Source organism: Neoarius graeffei, chromosome 26 (assembly GCF_027579695.1).
Source record: "Neoarius graeffei isolate fNeoGra1 chromosome 26, fNeoGra1.pri, whole genome shotgun sequence".
Lineage (NCBI taxonomy): Eukaryota > Metazoa > Chordata > Actinopteri > Siluriformes > Ariidae > Neoarius > Neoarius graeffei.
The window spans coordinates 55,330,922-55,350,694 of NC_083594.1; the positions used below are offsets into that span (position 1 = coordinate 55,330,922).

Below are 19,773 nucleotides of genomic sequence, written 5' to 3' on the forward strand. Positions count from 1 at the left end.
CGGCACCGGCGTTTTGGGTGCCCCAAAACGATATTTTTTGAGAACGGGTTCCAGAGTGGAAAAATCTGGCAACGGCGCTGTTGCGAAGTCGTCTGGATGAGTAGAACGGATTTGTTTACGATGACGTCACAACCACATGACTAGAACAAGCAGCACTCTCGCGCGCATCATTCGTAACAACAACAGCAACAATGGATAAGAATCTTTATTATTGGATAAGAATCTTTTGAAATTGTTTACACATTAACCTGACTGACCTGCCAGACAGACAATTTACACCTGCTTTGATGAACAGAAAGTACAGCCTTCCACACAAAGCAAGTCACCTGACTATAATGGAGGCAGAGGGGAAAAGGGTCAGAAGACCTTCAACAGACTGTTTTGTATGAACCACTGCATTGCATTCACTTTTGTATACAGCTTTTCTTTTAAATAAACAAGTAACTGAACCATTTCTTGAATTTCTTTTTTTTATTGGATAAGACTGCTTTTCAAAATGTTCACACACAATACACTGTGTGCACAATTATTAGGCAAGTTGTATTCCTGATTATTAATTTTATCGTTGAACAAATACAGTGCTCTCAGTCAATCCAAATTGTTAATAAACCTAAAACCAGAATGATTAACAAAGGAAAGGGGAGTTTAGGCCTTCTCAGGGGAATATACAAGTGTGCAGAATTATTAGGCAACATTTAGTGTGCAGAATTATTATGCAACTAAATGAAAAGCTTAAAGTTTCCCATCTCACTTGTTTATTTTAATTTTCAGTGTAACAAATAAACAACTCAGAATTAACAAATAAACACTTCTAGCATTTTAAAAATATTCAGTGACCAATATAGCCACCCTTCTTTTCAATAACTGCCATGAGCCTTCCATCCAGTCTGTTAGTTTTTTTATTTGTTGACGATCAACTTTTTGTGCAGGAGCAACCACGGCCTCCCAAATGCTATTCAGAGTGGTGTATTGTCTTCCCTCGCTGTAAATCTCATGCTTAAGAAGGGGCCACAAGTACTCAATAGGGTTTAAGTCAGGTGAGGAAGGGGGCCATGTCATTACTTTGTCATCTTTAAGGCCTTTGCGGGCTCGCCAAGCAGTGGAGTACTTGGGTGCATGTGATGGTGCATTGTTCTGCATAACAATCATGGCCTTCTTGAATGATGCAGACTTCTTCCCATACCACTGCTTGAAGAATGTATCTTTTAGAAACTGGCAGTAGGTTTGGAAGTTGATGTTAAGTCCATCTTCAACCTGAAATGGTCAAACTAGCTCATCCTTAATAATAGCAGCCCATGCCATTACCCCTCCACCACCTTGCTGGTGTCTGAGTCAAAGTGCCCTGTGTCCATTAGTTATCCAGCTATGGGCCCATCCATCTGGTCTATCCAGAGTCACTCTCATTTCATCCGTCCATAAAACCTTTGGAAAATCTGTCTTCAGATATTTCTTGGCCCAATCTTGACATTTCAACTTGTGAGTCTTGTTTAGTGGTGGTCGTGTTTCAGCCTTCCTTACCTTGGCCATGTCTCTGAGCACCGAACACCTTGTCCTTCTGGACACTCCAGGTCGGTTGCAGTTCTAGAATATTGTGGCACTGGAGGATAATGGGTTCCTGGTAGCTTCATGTTTAATCCTTCTCAAGTCTTTTGCGGTTAATTTGTGTCTTTTCTTCTCCACACATTTTTTGCGACCCTGTTGACTCATCTCATCTCATCTCATTATCTCTAGCCGCTTTATCCTTCTACAGGGTCGCAGGCAAGCTGGAGCCTATCCCAGCTGACTACGGGCGAAAGGCGGGGTACACCCTGGACAAGTCGCCAGGTCATCACAGGGCTGACACATAGACACAGACAACCATTCACACTCACATTCACACCTACGCTCAATTTAGAGTCACCAGTTAACCTAACCTGCATGTCTTTGGACTGTGGGGGAAACCGGAGCACCCGGAGGAAACCCACGCGGACACGGGGAGAACATGCAAACTCCACACAGAAAGGCCCTCGCCGGCCCCGGGGCTCGAACCCAGGACCTTCTTGCTGTGAGGCGACAGCGCTAACCACTACACCACCGTGCCGCCCACCCTGTTGACTATTTGCAACAAAACGTTTGATTGTTTTGTGCTCACATTTCTATAGCTTAGCTATTTCAAGAGTGCTGCATCCCTCTGATAGGCATTTTACAATTTTTGTCTTTTCAGTATCTGTTAAATCTCTTTTTTGGCCCATTTTGCCTGAGATAAAGAAGCTGCCTAATAATTATGCACACCTTAATATAGGGTATTAATGACTTTAGGTCACACCCTCCCTCATTACACAAATAAATACCACCTGAGAATGCTTAAATCCAATTAGCATTCAAGTGTATCTAGCTTGCGGTTGGAAAACATGCATAGAAATAATGGTAGGGTCAGAGTACTCACTTGCCTAATAATTGTGCACACAGTGTATAAAAAGTGATATAAATTATATAAAAATGCTTTTCAAAATGTTCACACACAATAAGAAAATTAAGTTATATAAAACTATGCACACTAATAAAACTAATTTGTACACACAAGGCACGATTTCCTCGCGTAGTCGCAGCCATCTTCTTCTTGTTGTTGTGTGTTTGTTCCTGTGAGTGCTTCACGCCGGGTAGAAGAAGGGGTTTATGCGCATGCGTCCTACTTCTTCTATTGTTCTGGTGTCTCCGATGGGACCGTCTTACAGCGCACGTAGAGGTGTGGCATGTGTATTGCATCGTTTTCAGCAAGCGTTGCGTTGCCATATGTACCTGATATTTTACTGATCCGTTGCCCATGTGGACGTGATATTTTTTTTACCCGCTAAAAAAAAATGTCCTTGCCGTTGTCGTGTGGATGTAGCCTAAGTCTGCATGGGGTTCCTTCCACATCAATGAACTGGATACACTGAAGTACCCATTATGTCTGAATGAGTGTGTCTGTGTGTATTCAGTGGAACAGCATCCCATCTAGGTTGAATTCCTGCCTCTTGTTGAGTGTTCCTGGGATAGACACTGCATCCATCACAACCCTGACGAGGAAAACGTGTTTACTGAAGATGAATGAATTTTCATGTATTATTTTAATGGCCATCATGTAAAAAACTCAAGCTATCTGAGCTGTTGTCACGGTGGTTACATTCAAGAACTGATCCTTTGCATTTTATTTATTTATTTTTTTGCACATTGAGAATTGTGGCTTTTCTTTTGCAATAGAAATGCGTGAGAAGGTTACAAATTAAAGCGTGGGACAGTTCTGGATTAAAGCATGGAATGGTTCTGGATTAACATGTGGGACATTTCCGGATTAAAGCGTGGGACATTTCCGGATTAAAGCGTGGGATATTTCCGGATTAAAGCGTGGGATATTTCCGGATTAAAGCGTGGGACATTTCCGGATTAAAGCGTGGGACATTTCCGGATTAAAGCGTGGGATATTTCCGGATTAAAGCATGGGACATTTCCGGATTAAAGCGTGGGATATTTCCAGATTAAAGCGTGGGACATTTCCGGATTAAAGCGTGGGACATTTCTGGATTAGGTGAGACAGGTAAAAAGGCTCATCTGACTTACTGTGATGCTACAGACAGACAAAAAAAGTCCATCTGCACTTCTCACATTTCTACATCATGATGAGATGCTGTGATTGGCCATGTTGGTCATGGGTGTCAATGGTTCTTCTCACGTCATGGTTCCCATGGCAACAAGCAGTGTGTTCATTGTAGCAGCACACGTTCCTACTTGTGAGTTGATGTCACGCTCCCGGGCTCACCCAAAACTCTGGACTCCACTTCCCACAATCCCACTCACACCTGACGCGACCACGTGCACTCCATCAGCCAACCCGGAGCCACTTCCTAGGAGTGGCTCCCCTGAGTTCTAACTGTCATCACCTGTACCTTTTTGTTTATATCTGTATTTATACCCCTCTGTTTGTTTTGTTCTTTGCACAGTATTGCCTCCACATTTCCGTGAGTCTACTGAGCGGTTATAGTTCTGATTGCGGTTCCGTGTATGACCCTTTTTACCTTCCGGTTTCTTCCTGTTTTGCCGAGCCCTTGTGTTTATCTGCTCGTTTCTCTCGCTTCCTGGTTTCTCAATCTTCGCCTGTTTCTCGACTCCGATTTGCCAGGCCCTTGTGTTTATCTTGCCTGTGTTTTCCTGATTTCCGGTTCTTGGACTATTGCCCGTTTCATGACCTCGATTTGTTTATCCCTCACTACTTTGTTGGATTTCCTGGTATTGACCTGGCCTGGTTATTGCACATTGTCTTCTCTCACTGTGTCTGTTAAAACCTTGACTTTATTCTTAATTCGCGAGCGTCTGGTTTGTCACAGCCACGTTACAGTTGAACTGCGGTCCTAAATTATTTAGTTTGTGCACGTACAGTTTACGTTTTTATGCCTCTGCCACTGTAAGGTGCAGGAGGCATTATGTTGTCCGTCCATCCGTGCTTGAGTGCGTGCGTGCGTCCATCCCAAAACCTTGTGAACGCGGTATCTCAAAGGCTAATGAAAGGAATTTCACCAAACTTTCACCGTTTGTGCACTTTGGGACAAACATGAACTGATTAGATTTTGAGATCAAAAGGTGTAAGGTCAAGGTCACTGTGAGGTCAAGTGTCTGTCCGAAAACCTTGTGAACACAATATCTCCAAGGCTGATACAAGTAATTTCACCAGGTCAGGATTACTGTGAGGTCAAATGTCCGTCCCCAAATCACAACTGAATAAGGCGTGTAGTCTACCGGGCGGAGGCGTCCCCATCAGCGCCGCTGGCGTCGAGTTCTATCTAGTTAGTGAAGGGTTCAAAATTAAAACACAAAAACCCTCTTGTTTGAAAACTATGCTGAATAATCAACAGCGCTAAATGGAACGTTCCACTTCCGAATCAGATTATTACGGAGCCGTAGAGGGGACATGGTGAATAAAAAAATAACAAAGCGTGGGAACGACTTATAAGGCGTGTGCACGAGATATTAATGCGCGCGCACGAGTTATAACCCGTGCGCACGCTTTGCGTTAAGGCGTGCGCTCGGGTAGTTAAAAGTGAGGGGACGAGTTACAAATCGTTCCCTCGCTTTCATTAAGGCGTGTGCACGAGATATTAAATCGTTCCCTCGCTTTCATTAAGGCGTGAGCACGAGATATTAATACGTGCGCTCGAGTTATAAAGGCGTGCGCACGGGTTATTAAAAAGTGAGGGAACGTCTTAAAACGCGTTCCCTCGGTTTATATCCAAGGCGTGGGAATGATATCCTATGTCGTTCCCTCGACTTATTAAAATATTCCCACAATGTCCTTGTTTTCGTTGATCTCGTTGCCTACACACACACACACACACACGTACACACAGGCTGTAGGTCACCATGGTAGCTCCGGAAATACTAGACGCTATTTTATTATATTTTAATACTGGACTCAGATACACAGAAATCCTCGATGCACTTGCATCCCAATATGGCTTTATTAATAATAAAGCCATATTGGGATGCAAGTGCATCGAGGATTTCTGTGTATCTGAGTGTCAAGTGTCAAGTAACGAAGTACAAATACTTCGTTACTTTACTTAAGTAGAAATTTTGGTACTTTCTACTTTACTGGAGTAATAATTTTCAACCTACTTTTTATCTCTACTCGTTACATTTTCAAGCATTTACTTTTACTTCGTTACGTTTATAATAGTCTCGTTACTTGCATTTCATTGCGCCAATCTTTATATTACTTATATTACTTTGTCCACCTAATAAACTGCCACTCAGGGCGCTCCAAGCACACAGCAATCAGAGCTCTGACTTCAACACCGTTAGTAAATTGCGGGCTCTCGTTCGTTTGTCAGGAGTGGAATCCCCCCCCCCCCCCCCCCCCGAACCATGCGGCATTCTCTTTTCTGAGTCAGGTTAAGTTTACAAACGCAGTTATGGTATGTTGGTGGGTGTTAGTGAGTAAAGTGACAGGTCTTAGCTTAGTAAACGTTATATGAGCTTGTAGTGTGTCGGCATTCCAGCGGCTGCCCTTTCTCTCCTCGCCTGTGTTCAGCCTCGCATTGCTGGAACACAAACATTCTGTTGACTTCTCTCGGTGAGCCAGTAACTAGTAGGGATGAGAAAGTGTTTTTCTTGCATTTTAACTGGAACCTGCTGCCTCTACTGCACGTCCCATATGAAAAAGAAAAAAACTGTAATTTTACAGTAGTGTTAGTGTAGTATTCATTCATAGCATTCAAATACTGTATTATTACTGCCGTTTAGACAGTGAATGCAATGCAACTTTGGACACAAAATGATTGCCAGCATACTGCAAAAATATTGTGTTATACAATATTTTGGACATTACAATGCTGCAATCTTTTCAAATAAATCGTATTACTTTAGTTGTTTTTTCCATCTGTGTGGATCAGTAGGATGGGGTGATGTGGTCGAGACATGTTTGTGTGTGTGTGTGTGTTTTAATATATACATTTTCAATAAAAATGTATTGATAACTTACTTCTGAGGTATGAAGTTTTACACCATTACAACACTTACAGACAACAAGTCATTATTACTTGTGCTCCATGAAACACATTTTAACGGGTCAGGAGAATGGACTGTATGTGGACTTCTAGGCTGCGCCTTTGTCCTTAATAGCATTTTTTCCTCTTTCATTACTTTTACTTTTGTACTTTAAAGTAGTTTAGAAATCAGTATACTTTTTACTTTTACTTGAGTAAAAAGCTTCAGCTGATACTTTTACTTCATGAAAAGTATTTCTAAACCATAGTATCTATACTTCTATTTGAGTAATAAATGGTAATACTTTTGACACCTCTGTTTATTATAAGTCTGAGACACCTCAAGAGAGTTCTGAGAGAGAATGGGCTTCGCCGTCGTAGTTTTTCTGACCTAGGAACGACTATAGATTTCATCATCAGCCAACTAAATAGCCCAGGTCGCCTCCACGGGTACCGCTGGATGCACGCAAAGTGCCTGGAACATGGCATTCAGGAAAAAACAGAGGATGTACGGATTATCCTTCAACTACTGGACCCAGAGAGTGTTGCGCTACGCCGTCGTCGTACACTTCAGCGCAGACAGTACTTTTCCAAAGGACCCAATTTCATTTGGCATGTCGATTCTTCTGACAAACTAAAACCGTTCGGAATCTGCATAAACGGATGCATAGACGGGTTTTCCCGTAGGATCGTCTGGCTGAAAGCCGCACACACAAGTAGTAACCCGCGAGTGATTGGCAGTTACTATGTGGATGCAGTGGAGAGGTTAGGTGGATGCCCGAGAATCGTACGAACTTTTTGGAACTGAGAATGTGACTGTGCGAGACATCCAGAAGTTCTTCAGCTCTCCGAAGAACTCGATCCAGTATTCAGCCCCTTGTCTACGCAACTGGCCCCACCAAGATTCAATACGCTGATTTGCAGTGCTGGCCCCGGAGATGTAGCTTCGGTCCCCTGCCCTGTCGTCTTCTCCGTCACGCCTGAAGAACTTCTGGATGTCTCGCACAGTCACATTCTCAGTTCCAAAATCAGTTCGTACGATTCTCGGGCATCCACCTAACCTCTCCACTGCATCCACATAGTAACTGCCAATCACTCGCGGGTTACTACTTGTGTGTGCGGCTTTCAGCCAGACGATCCTACGGGAAAACCCGTCTATGCATCCGTTTATGCAGATTCCGAACGGTTTTAGTTTGTCAGAAGAATCGACATGCCAAATGAAATTGGGTCCTTTGGAAAAGTACTGTCTGCGCTGAAGTGTACGACGACGGCGTAGCGCAACACTCTCTGGGTCCAGTAGTTGAAGGATAATCCGTACATCCTCTGTTTTTTCCTGAATGCCATGTTCCAGGCACTTTGCGTGCATCCAGCGGTACCCGTGGAGGCGACCTGGGCTATTTAGTTGGCTGATGATGAAATCTATAGTCGTTCCTAGGTCAGAAAAACTACGACGGCGAAGCCCATTCTCTCTCAGAACTCTCTTGAGGTGTCTCAGACTTATAATAAAGCCATATTGGGATGCAAGTGCATCGAGGATTTCTGTGTATCTGAGTCCAGTATTAAAATATAATAAAATAGCGTCTAGTATTTCCGGAGCTACCATGGTGACCTACAGCCTGTGTGTACGTGTGTGTGTGTGTGTAGGCAATGAGATCAACGAAAACAAGGATATTGTGGGAATATTTTAATAAGTCGAGGGAACGACATAGGATATCATTCCCACGCCTTGGATATAAACCGAGGGAACGCGTTTAAAGACGTTCCCTCACTTTTTAATAACCCGTGCGCACGCCTTTATAACTCGAGCGCACGTATTAATATCTCGTGCTCACGCCTTAATGAAAGCGAGGGAACGATTTAATATCTCGTGCACACGCCTTAATGAAAGCGAGGGAACGATTTAATACCTCGTGCACACGCCTTAATGAAAGCGAGGGAACGATTTGTAACTCGTCCCCTCACTTTTAACTACCCGAGCGCACGCCTTAACGCAAAGCGTGCGCACGGGTTATAACTCGTGCGCGCGCATTAATATCTCGTGCACACGCCTTATAAGTCGTTCCCACGCTTTGTTATTTTTTTATTCACCATGTCCCCTCTACGGCTCCGTAGATTATACACCACTGAAGAATAAATTAAATATTCATGAATGCTCAGTGTCAGTAACACTCCTGAGTTCACACTTAACTCATTTCACACACTGATGTAACACATTGTGTTGAATCCTGAAACAAAGGAAACTTATTAAAATTCTTACAGGTTTTGGTTTGTGTTTTTTCTGTTGACTCCGCCCTGTAACTTGTCATTGGTTGAATTGTCTTTGCAAGTGTGTGTGTGTGTGTGCATGTATTCCATGTTCCTGTCTCTCATTCCAAGTTCCCGGTGTTATTCTGGTTTTTGACTGCTGTCTATTTCTCTGATTTATCGTTACGGCCCTTGCCACGGATACGATTCAGTTTTCACCCATTAGAATGAGAAAAGGGGCGGCACGGTGGTGTAGTGGTTAGCGCTGTCGCCTCACAGCAAGAAGGTCCTGGGTTCGAGCCCCGGGGCCGGCGAGGGCCTTTCTGTGCGGAGTTTGCATGTTCTCCCCGTGTCCGCGTGGGTTTCCTCCGGGTGCTCCGGTTTCCCCCACAGTCCAAAGACATGCAGGTTAGGTTAACTGGTGACTCTAAATTGAGCGTAGGTGTGAATGTGAATGGTTGTCTGTGTCTATGTGTCAGCCCTGTGATGACCTGGCGACTTGTCCAGGGTGTACCCCGCCTTTCACCCGTAGTCAGCTGGGATAGGATCCAGCTCGCCTGCGACCCTGTAGAACAGGATAAAGCGGCTACAGATAATGAGATGAGATGAGCCACCGGGATTTGTTTGGAGGCTGTTGTAGATTTTTAACTCGAATGAGCTGCGTTCTGTGTTTGTTCCTCTGTGAGTGTGAAGATCAATCGTCACCCATCTGTGACCCTCAGCACACTGACACAGGGTTATTACACACCATCTTGGAACAGGGTCAAAGAGTGTGTGTGTGTGTATGTGAGGGGAAGAGAGAGAGAGACACACAATTACAAATGTTATCACTGCATTCACGGAAGAAATGCAGCAAATTATCATGGTAATAAATTGAAATGTTTGTAACTTTACATTAACCCCTTCAATGCTCTTGGACGAGTCACGTACGTCATGAAATATTTTACCACTGTGTCTTATGACCCACGCTACTAGTCATAAACACCTCCTTTTACGTACCTTACATGGCACATTACTTTTACTTCACAGTGGCACATACGAATTACAGTCAATGCCTAAAACATTCTTCCATCATAAGGCACAGCGGTAAAAGATTTCATGATGTACGTGACTCATCCAAGGGCATTGAAGGGGTTAAGTATTCATAACAATGGCACGTACACACCCCAGAGAAACACTTGACAAATTTATGAAAAGTGGTTAAAAAATTGAGTAAACCATTGTGTGTGAGTGACATCAGTTTGTCTTCCGCTGAATATTCTGAAGAGGCGCCACATGATGATGTCATCAAAAAACACCAGTCTAACACACACACACATCCTGGGGAACTCACATCATCACGATTTATTCCGAATATTCCATTTCCATTCACTGTTCACCTCAAACAAAGAGGTGAAACACTCCGTTTGTAATATTATAAAAATAAGTGTTATTTTTACTCAGTTTTTTCCAAATTGTATTAATCTCCTACACTGGAAGAAGCCGCTTAATCTCATTCAAAAATCTGTCCTATAATTTAAGAAAATCTAATTATTAATGATGACACAGCCGTATTATTTTCCTGATATAAGTTGGAATGAGCTGTGTTTAAATAGAACCACTGTTCTACTGGGATCATTATTCCAACATTTTATATCTTATTTTTCTTATATTTACAGATATTTGTGGACATTTTAGAGCTTATTTTAAATGTTGTTTCTTCAACAGGAAATCTTGTTAAAAAGAAATGTAGGACAAAGAGGTTCTTTCTGTTTATTTGTGTGAGAGAGAGAAATTATGCAAACTTTGGATTAAGCAGAAAGAAACAGTGCTTAAATGCACCGTGGTCATTAAGGCTGAATTCTTTTAATCATGTGGTGTAACAGCATGTTTCTCCTGCAGGACCAGAAGAGGAGGATCAGTGACTCACCATATCGGTTGAAGCTCCGTGGGAAGCTGGCCGACGTCGAGATGTTGTAGGAGGACATCTGCTTAGGTACCAGAGCCACCACACAGCGATCAGTCACCTACACACACACACACACACACACACGCGTCTGTAAACTGCTGAACGTTCAGAGTGAACATTCTAACCGAACTCTCGCACTAAATACTCTGTTATAAGGTGTTTTACATCAATCAAAGCCAATAACGTTTGCCCCAGTGTTGAGTGTGCTGGGTAAATGATGTAACATCTGCAGATTATTTCTGTAATAACCAAATCTGAGCGTTATATTAAACCTTTAGCAAAGTTTCAATGAACAAAACAGGATGGAAAATGATTTTTTTTTAAAAACTTGGACCAACAGCTGAATTTATGAATTAGACCCAATTTTTAGACTGTTCTAAAGGGTGTAGCCTAATATTCTAATGAACTCACTTGATTGAAACTCTGCCTGTGTTAGTTTTCGCTTGCTCTGTTAACAGTAATCAATTAATTGATTGATTAATTGAGTGATTGATTACCGTTAACAGAGCAAGCGAAAACTAACACAGGCAGAGTTTCAATTAATTAATCAATCAATCCACATTGTTTTTTACTTGTCGTTAGCATTGTTGAGTGAAGATGACCTGATAGTGCACAAGTGTATTGAGTCTTTTCCAGTCGTTTTCAATTTTAGTTGTGATGTCCTCATCCTGTAGGACCACACGTGCTGTGCGTCCCTGACGCCACTCTGTAACACAGACACATGCACACGCGTGCACACACACGCACAAACACACACACTTTTAAAGATGTCAGTCGCGATCATGTGACTAACCTAAAAGTCAAAATCTCACACACACACACACAGAGTGAGAGAGGAGTGTGTGCATGCAAAATTAATCTCTTTCCCATCACAATCACCTCCACTTTAAATAATTGAAGCAGGTTTGTCCTTCACTGTCATCAATTATCTATCAGCTCCTGGTTGCGACCCTGCGATGAAGTTCTCTTCACCATGCTGTAACCCAAATGACTCATGACTCTGTTCAACCTCAAGCTCAGTTCTGAGTTCTTTAACTTTTAATTGTGTGTCATTTCTAGTTTGACTCAAGTCGTGACACTCGGCAGCGTGTTGAGTTTAGATCACTTCGTTGACTCCGTACTTTACACTGTCGACTAACAGCTCGACGCTCAGACTGAGTCGGAATATCCTCACGAAGCCATTTCTACTGTTACGTTCAAGCCTTGTTTTCTGGTTCCAGTTCCATGTGGATTGAACCTCACCTGTTTTACCTGTCTTAACATTTTGGATAATTGTCATTTGTTGCTTTGACCCACGCTTGGATCTTGAACAACGATTCACGGACTGCTTTAATAAATCACACGCTGTGTTTTTGCACTTTCAGCCTGCAGTATGCTAAATATGAATCTGTACATTTCTGTTCTCTGTTAGCTACATTAGCTTTGTAGTTTCAGTGCAGAACCAAAGAAGCAAACGTCACGTCATACACTGAGCATGTCTTGTGGCTGATGGACTAAATTTGGTATCATGAGGACACTGTGGAAATTAGGTCTTGTTTTTTTTTGGGGGGGGGTTATGGTTTTGGGGTTTTTTTGCTTTTGTTTTTTTTTTGGGGGGGGGGTTATGGTTTTGGGGTTTTTTTGCTTTTGTTTTTTTTTTTGGCTGAATAATCAGCTCTGTGCTTGGGCTAGAGTCTCAAGAAATGTAATCTCCTGCCATGAACTGTTATGTTTCTCACACAGCGGAACATCAGAGCCGTGTCTGGTTAAAGAAGGAATTCCCGGTTAATAAGAATTAACAATAAAGAAAGTCTTCTCTTCGTGTGAGATAACAGATGAAATCGCCCAGCTCTCGCTCAAGGACTTGACTTTACTTGTCCATTGACTCCAGGATTCATTCTCAAGTCAGAAAATGAACAAAAAACACAGAAAAAGGAAGAAGCTTTCATTTTAAAAAAAATCCTAAAAACTATAATGAAGAGCAGATGATGAACAGTCTGCCTCGCTAATCTAAATGAAGTTGGCTGGTGTTCGTTGTTCAAATTAATGATCGCGCCTAACAATCTGCCCGTCCATCTGTCTGACTGATACACACACACACACATTGCTGAGAAAGAGTGTGTGTGTGTTACCTAAGTCCATGTCCCCTGCACGTGGTCTCTGGGAGTATGGGACGTTCTTATAGATGGCGTCAAGGATTTTCTCCTTTACCTGCGTGATGGTGTCACAGTTTAACACTTTCACCATCACCTCCATCCCCCCGTTCTCCTGATCTCCATCGACACAGCACACCGTCTAAACAGAGAGAAATGGGAGAGAGAGAGAGAGAGAGAGAGAGAGAGAGAAATGGAAGACAGAGAGAGAGAGAGAGACAGAGACAGATAAACAGTGAGAGAGACAGACAGGGGGAAAGATAATGTAAGAGAAGGACAGAAAGAGGAAGAGAGAGGGAGGGAGAGAGAGACCGGCAGAGGAGACATGGGAAAAGGAGTGGGAGAGGGACAAAGAGAGAGACACACACATGCAGTCGGGGGGGGGGAGGATAATGAAATAGACGGAGAGAGAGAGAAGGATGGAAATAGGGAGAGAGAAACAGAATGAGAAGGAGATGGGAAAGGGGGAGAGAGACAGAGAGAGGGGGTGCACAGGAGGGAGACAGACAGACAGGGAAAGTGAGAGGAAGAACGAGACCAGCAGCAGCTGAGAGATTAGAGGAGGTGTGAATGCAAATCTACAACTTCAAAGTGGCTTCACTGGGAATCAATATGCAGAGATATTAAAATCCTGGATAGTGTGTGTGTGTGTGTGTGTGTGTGTGTGTGTGTTTAAGTGGTCGTAATAATAGTAGCACCATCATGCCTGTGTTTTCTGTTGCAGTGGCGTAATCTGGACTGATTTTATGAGATTTATGTCAAGAATAATTCCATTTAAACACAATGAGCTTTAGTATATGGAGCCCCCTAGGGGTCATGGTGGGGATTTTTTTAGCTACTTTTGCCTTCCCTTGCAATAGAACTTTGGGTTGATGCAAAAGTATTGTAAGGGAACAAAAAATGGGTCCAAAAATCCTCATCATGACCCTTCAGGGGCTCTGTACAGTAATTAGTGTAATTATGATAATATCACGGTAGCTTTTGTCTTTTTAAGTCTCTGCTGAACTGCATTGTGAGAAATATCACACTCAATTGGTGTATTGGTACAGGGTGAATACATGAGTGAAAAATCCTGAAGGAATGCATTTTATTCATTTTAAATGGTATTTTATTTTATTTGTATCATCATCAGTAAAATTAACATTTTTGATGCTCGTAATAATCCCTGAGGGTTCTCTGTGTGTGTGTGTGTGTGTGTGTGTGTGTGTGTGTGTGTGTGTGTGTGTGTGTGTTCCTCTCAGCGACAATGTAATGTATTGATTCGCTCACACACTCACCAGTGTTTTGTAGTCGATCTGTTGGCGGATGAGTTTATCCTCGCTGAGGGAGTAACGCGCCTCTCCTGTGACGGCGTCAATCGGCCCTTTTTCCATCTGCTGCTTTATGGCACAATGTAGCATGAAGAGAGGCTCACTCACACACTCCTGTACACACACACACACACAACATAACTACTAAATTACAGGGAAACATGTAGCATCATATATATTCCTTAGCCATAAACACAAAACCCAAACCACTTTCTCTGTTAAACTACAAACTTTCCTGTGATTTTGTTAGTTTCAGTTGATCCACGTTGATTTTATTTAAACGTGTGTTTTAGATTCTGAAAGGGACAGTATGCTAAAATGAACACCTCAGTGTGACTGGCTTCAATTTTTGAACACTTAATTTTGAGAGTAGTAACGACATAATACCTATATAATTATAGCACATGGATTAAAGTTTTCCGTCACTACGACAGATTTCCGTCAACTGGGAGCGCTAAAGGTCAATAGTGAGAGTGATGCAGATCCGAGGAAAAAAAAGGGGGGGGGGGGTAGGCCCATAGGTCTGACACCGATGTGATTTAGAACTTCACCAAGCTGCTGTGATTGCCTGTTGTTGAACCCTTTCTTGTGCTATGTTTGAGTTTATGTAAAGGAATAAGTTGTTGCGCTAGATAGGCCTAAATAAATAAATACAGCCTCCGCTACTGTCTAGTCCCGGGGAGGCTCGGCGTAGGCAGCAAGCCACGGTGCTCGGCTTGAGTTTCGTTTCTATCGGCGGCTCCAGCCCAACTTTGCACGCTCGTAACTCGGCCAGGGGAGGTCCCAGCCTCTCCAAACTTGGCAGCCAGCGACCTCTGCCCTCTCCCCAACGAACCAGCGCTGCCAGGGTGGGCCAGCCCCGCGCCTCGATTCACCCCGAGGTGAGCCGCGGCGCTCCGCATCAGTTTCCCTTTAACGGCGGCTCCACTGATGAAACAATCTGGCTGTCCTACTACTAGGCAACTACTTGCCTACTACTAATACTAGGCCTATTGTAGTAGTAGTAGTAATAATAATAATAATATAATAATATTTGCCTATTGAAAGGCGATCAGGTGAAAAATCTAAACAGCCCTGTTGAAGCCGCAGCAAGATCTATGCTATTAAGCCTTTTGTAGGTTAAACAGGCTTCGGCAGACAATGTTCTGGAATGGTTGTGTTTTTCTTTGGTTTGATTAGCCTATGATTTAATCTTTAAACATTATGGCTTCAGCAGTTCGCTTAAACATTGGAGGCTGCAGAGTCGGGCTGCAAGATTTCCCGACACTTGTTTAAGATGCCAAACTTCATAGTAAGGAGGAAATAATTCCACAGTATTTAGTGCCTCGTCAGTCTCAAAAATTAATAGTGAAGGACCAACGCGAATTAAGTGCCAAAAAAACATCTCGTAGGCCTATATTTTACATTTTCAAAAAAGTCCGGAATTGGAAGTCGGTCAGTGGAGTGTAATGAAGTGTCTCATTCACTAAGCACAAAAGGTCGGAAAACAGTGGAGAAAACAGTGATTGCTTAAATAGGCTACTAATGGTTTACATTAGTAATTTAATGTATGTGACAAATTCATTGATTAAATAGATAAAGAAGCGAATACTCCGAAGCTCAAAATTCAGGAAAGTGGCTCCGGTGTCGCAAGTGCACAAGAACAGTTATTTGAAAGTTAACCTGATGAATTTGTGCTTGCGCGTGCGATTTCATGAAGAACCGGGACAATTGGCATTTGGTGAAAGATTCACACCTACAGTATGACTCATTATATTCGCGCGTGCCCTCTCGCCCACTGTTGCTTCGTTTTCCCGATTTACACGCGTGTCTGAAGATGGAGTTTTCAGAAATCCCCACTCTGCCCAGAGTTTGCGAAAGTAGCTGTTTTCAGTGACTGAAACCTCCGTATAGGTGTGAACGAGAGGTGCAACCGAATAAATAAATATGCGTCTTTTTTATCCGGCTACATGTAGGCTATCACTGCGCAAAGCCTCTAATGTTGAAATGGTAGTAATATTTGTTAAAATAATAGTAGGCTAATTTCCACATTAATTGGTAAAATGGCACAAGGGATGTGATGGGGGGATGGCCGTTTTATAAGGGGGATGATTTGAGATTTTTATTTCAGAAGGGGGACGCCTCCCCCCACATCCCCCCCTCAACTCGAGTACTGCGTATAAGGCCATATTTCACCGGACATAGGCCCTTCGATTTCCATCACTAGAGCGCGTCAAATTACTTTCGGTTTTGCCAGCATGGACGCGCTTCTTTTAAATGAAGGCACAGATGTGTCAGACATCGACAAAACGGTAAAGAATAAGTGGAGATGGGCTTGGCGAAATGAAATGGGCAATAATGGCAAGCTCCTGCTGCTGTGCCAAGGAAAAAGAAACAAAAACAGGCATCAGGTGTTGCCAAACTAGATGCCTTTGGCTTCACTGCGAAGAAGCAGAAAAAGTGAACTTTCACTTTAGTTTTCTTGTTTCCTGGCTTTATTTCAACAGATTTTCTTATTTTTCTTTCTGTTCCACCCTTTTGAAAGCATGGTTCAAGTTCGACTGCACTTGCACTTTTCTCTGAACCACTGTTGTGCATGACTAAAGTATTGTTGAAATAAATTTGCACTTTGTGCTGAAAACTTGATGTTTCATCATTTATAGCCAGTAATGACAATGGTCAAGTCTTGCCTTAGCTTTAGTCATTGTTAAAATTATGTAAATGTACTATAAGTAGGGGCCGAGGGGATAATGGACAACACGGCATTTAAAATTTGACGCATCGCTGACGTGGTAGGGGCCAACGACATGGAGCTTTTTTTTTTTCAGTCAGATGATTTTTTTTTGCTTTAATCCATGTTATAGCAGCAGGACTCCCCTGTTATCATATCAGCAAAATAATAGGAATAATAAGACACTGGCTATAGCAGTATAGTTATGTTTTGTCAGTCCACTCAAACACACACACATCTGAGTGTGTGTGATGATGCAGCGAGCACATACACACACAGGTTTTAGCCGCCAGCATCCCCTTACCTTCAGGAATTTGTGAAGCAGGAAGGCAAACCAATTTGTCAGCATCTTCTCTGCTACTGACTCCGTCCTACACACACACAGTGGAATCATAGAGAGGAGGCCCTTTATGAAATATTGAACAGCATTTGCTCAGAAAACAAGAGAGAAAAGAGGAGAGCAAGAAAGAAAAGTGTTTAATGTTTTATAAAATACACTACACTCTCTCTCTCATATCCATTAGGGATTGGGTAGCTCAGCCGTTGTTTCTGCTTTACAGAACACAAGGGTGTGTGTGTGTGTGTGTTACCGGCGTAGCAGTAGTTTGGGGTGGTTCTTGCTCTCCATGCTCTTGGCGATGAGCTCAGATAGCAACTGTTTGAGGACGTCCGTGATGAACTCCAGTCTGTTGTGCAGCGCCGTCATGATGAGTGACGCCACGTAGCCACGATCACGCATCGAGAACGAACGCTGCAGCTCCAGCGTGCGGATAAACGATAGCACGAACGTCTTATTGTTCACCAACTGACCCAGCTGCTTCAGAGCCTTCTCTACACGCTGCTGCCCACAGCCCGCCACCTCACACACACACACACACACACACACACACACACACACACACACACACAAATAACTGGGGATGCATGCAAACACATTGTATACATACTTCATAAAGATCCAGTTTTAGATTGTATTAATAAATTATTGTGTAAATTGAAATTAAGAAATGAATAAATTCAATAACTCCATTATTAATCTCTCTCTCTCTCTCTCTCTCTCTCCCCCCTCTTTCTTTCTCTCACTTCCAGCTCTTGGAGCACTGGATGGTCGTCCATGCCCGGAAACAGGATCCTCATGACGTAGGTGCGATAATCCAGGTGTGGGATTCCAGCCCGGTCCAGATCACTCGTCAGCTCGTTTATGTCTGTCTGGAGCTCTGCAAATGCTAAAAATACACACACACACACACACACACACACACACACACACACACACACACACACACGTGTAGGTCAGACACTGAGAACTTCAAATTGTATGAACTTCATTTGTATGATTCAACAATTCTTTTTTCTGAGAACCTTCGTTTCAGTTCTACTCCAGTTCTAATGACAATATGATTCTTTGATTTGATGAGTTGTTTCTGTGACCATGTGATTCTTTGATTCCTTTCCATGACCACATGATTCGTTTATTCCATGATTTTTATTTTGACTATAATTGTTTATTTTATGTTTATCATTGTTCATGATTCTTTGATTCTATGACAATAATATTGTCACAATGGAAAACTAACAGATTTTTAATCGATTATTTCTATGATTGTATTCAATATGATTCAACTCTCCCCTTTGAGTCAATGATTCTTTTTATGACTATTTGATAATTCTGTTATTCTTTTGACCTTATGACTATCTGATTCTTTTCAATAACAATGTGATTCATTGATTGTATATATATATATATATATATTTTTTTTTTTTTTTTTTTGCCAAATTATTCTTTGATTTCATGATTCTTTTCTATAACCAAGTTATTATTTGGTTCATTTATGATTCCTTGATTATAATGTGATTCTTTTTTGATAACTGTATGATTCTTTGAGTCTTTTTCTGGCCAAGTGAAGAGAACGTTGGTTCTCTGATTTTATGATTCTTTCCCATGACTCTGTGATATTTATTGTCCTTCTCTGTGGCTGTTTCTGGCTTTCTATGATTCTAATAATGCGACTCCATAGCAAATGCTTGATGCAGATATCAGTCTATTATTTTACGAGTTGATTCTCCGTACTTTATATCTCATCTCATTATCTGTAGCCGCTTTATCCTGTTCTACAGGGTCGCAGGCGAGCTGGATCCTATCCCAGCTGACTACGGGCGAAAGGCGGGGTTCACCCTGGACAAGTCGCCAGGTCATCACAGGGCTGACACATAGACACAGACAACCATTCACACTCACATTCACACCTACGGTCAATTTAGAGTCACCAGTTAACCTAACCTGCATGTCTTTGGACTGTGGGGGAAACCGGAGCACCCGGAGGAAACCCACGCGGACACAGGGAGAACATGCAAACTCCACACAGAAGGGCCCTCGCCGGCCCCGGGGCTCGAACCCAGACCTTCTTGCTGTGAGGCGACAGCGCTAACCACTACACCACCGTGCCGCCCCCATACTTTATATGATTTTGTAATTGTTAATGTTTTGTTTCGGGGAGAATTCTGTAGTTCGGATATGCACTATTACGATCGCTGTATGATATTAATTGCAGTGACTTTATGAATGATTTAATGAATCTCAGTATTGGTATGATTTTTAATACTGGAGCATCAATAAATGAGATAAATGCCCTGATGCTGTCCACAGCCTGGTGTTGGTTTTTGTGAAATATCTCACCCTCTTTGCATTCCAGAGCCACTCTGGACTCCAAGTTGTCCATTTGCATGTGCAGCCGTTTGAGTGTGAGGTCGTTCTCGTGTGATTTGCGCCGGTAGGCGATCAGGACGAGGATGACGATGATGCAGAGCAGGCCTCCTCCTGCTGCAATGCTGAAGATGGCAGGTAACGTCAGGAGACTGTCTGATTGGATGTGGACTGAACCTGGAGACAGATGGAGACCACCCACCTGGATCTGCACACACACACACACAA

At 42.7% G+C, this 19,773-nt stretch overlaps 1 protein-coding gene and 1 long non-coding RNA gene across 6 annotated transcripts in view; one reads left to right on the forward strand and one right to left on the reverse strand.

The window, feature by feature from the left end:
* The window catches only part of LOC132874149 (plexin-A2-like), a 107,695-nt gene that overhangs the window by 6,218 nt on the left and 81,704 nt on the right, over positions 1-19,773 (reverse strand). For 2 of the 5 annotated variants that reach the window (XM_060910108.1, XM_060910106.1), the window contains exons 20-27: positions 19,519-19,753; positions 17,925-18,067; positions 17,432-17,700; positions 17,146-17,212; positions 14,099-14,245; positions 12,801-12,963; positions 11,292-11,395; positions 10,651-10,747 (exon numbers count right to left, since the gene is read on the reverse strand). In XM_060910108.1, coding sequence (XP_060766091.1) covers positions 10,651-10,747; positions 11,292-11,395; positions 12,801-12,963; positions 14,099-14,245; positions 17,146-17,212; positions 17,432-17,700; positions 17,925-18,067; positions 19,519-19,753 — 1,225 coding nt within the window. Of the gene's footprint in view, positions 1-10,650; positions 10,748-11,222; positions 11,396-12,800; positions 12,964-14,098; positions 14,246-17,145; positions 17,213-17,431; positions 17,701-17,924; positions 18,068-19,518; positions 19,754-19,773 lie in introns of those variants that run through there. The other 3 variants (XM_060910109.1, XM_060910111.1, XM_060910110.1) reach the window with 3 other exon arrangements.
* Positions 9,238-18,467, forward strand: LOC132874159 (uncharacterized). The gene is made up of 3 exons (XR_009651637.1): positions 9,238-9,606; positions 10,623-10,716; positions 17,931-18,467. It is a non-coding gene; the product is annotated as an uncharacterized LOC132874159 (long non-coding RNA).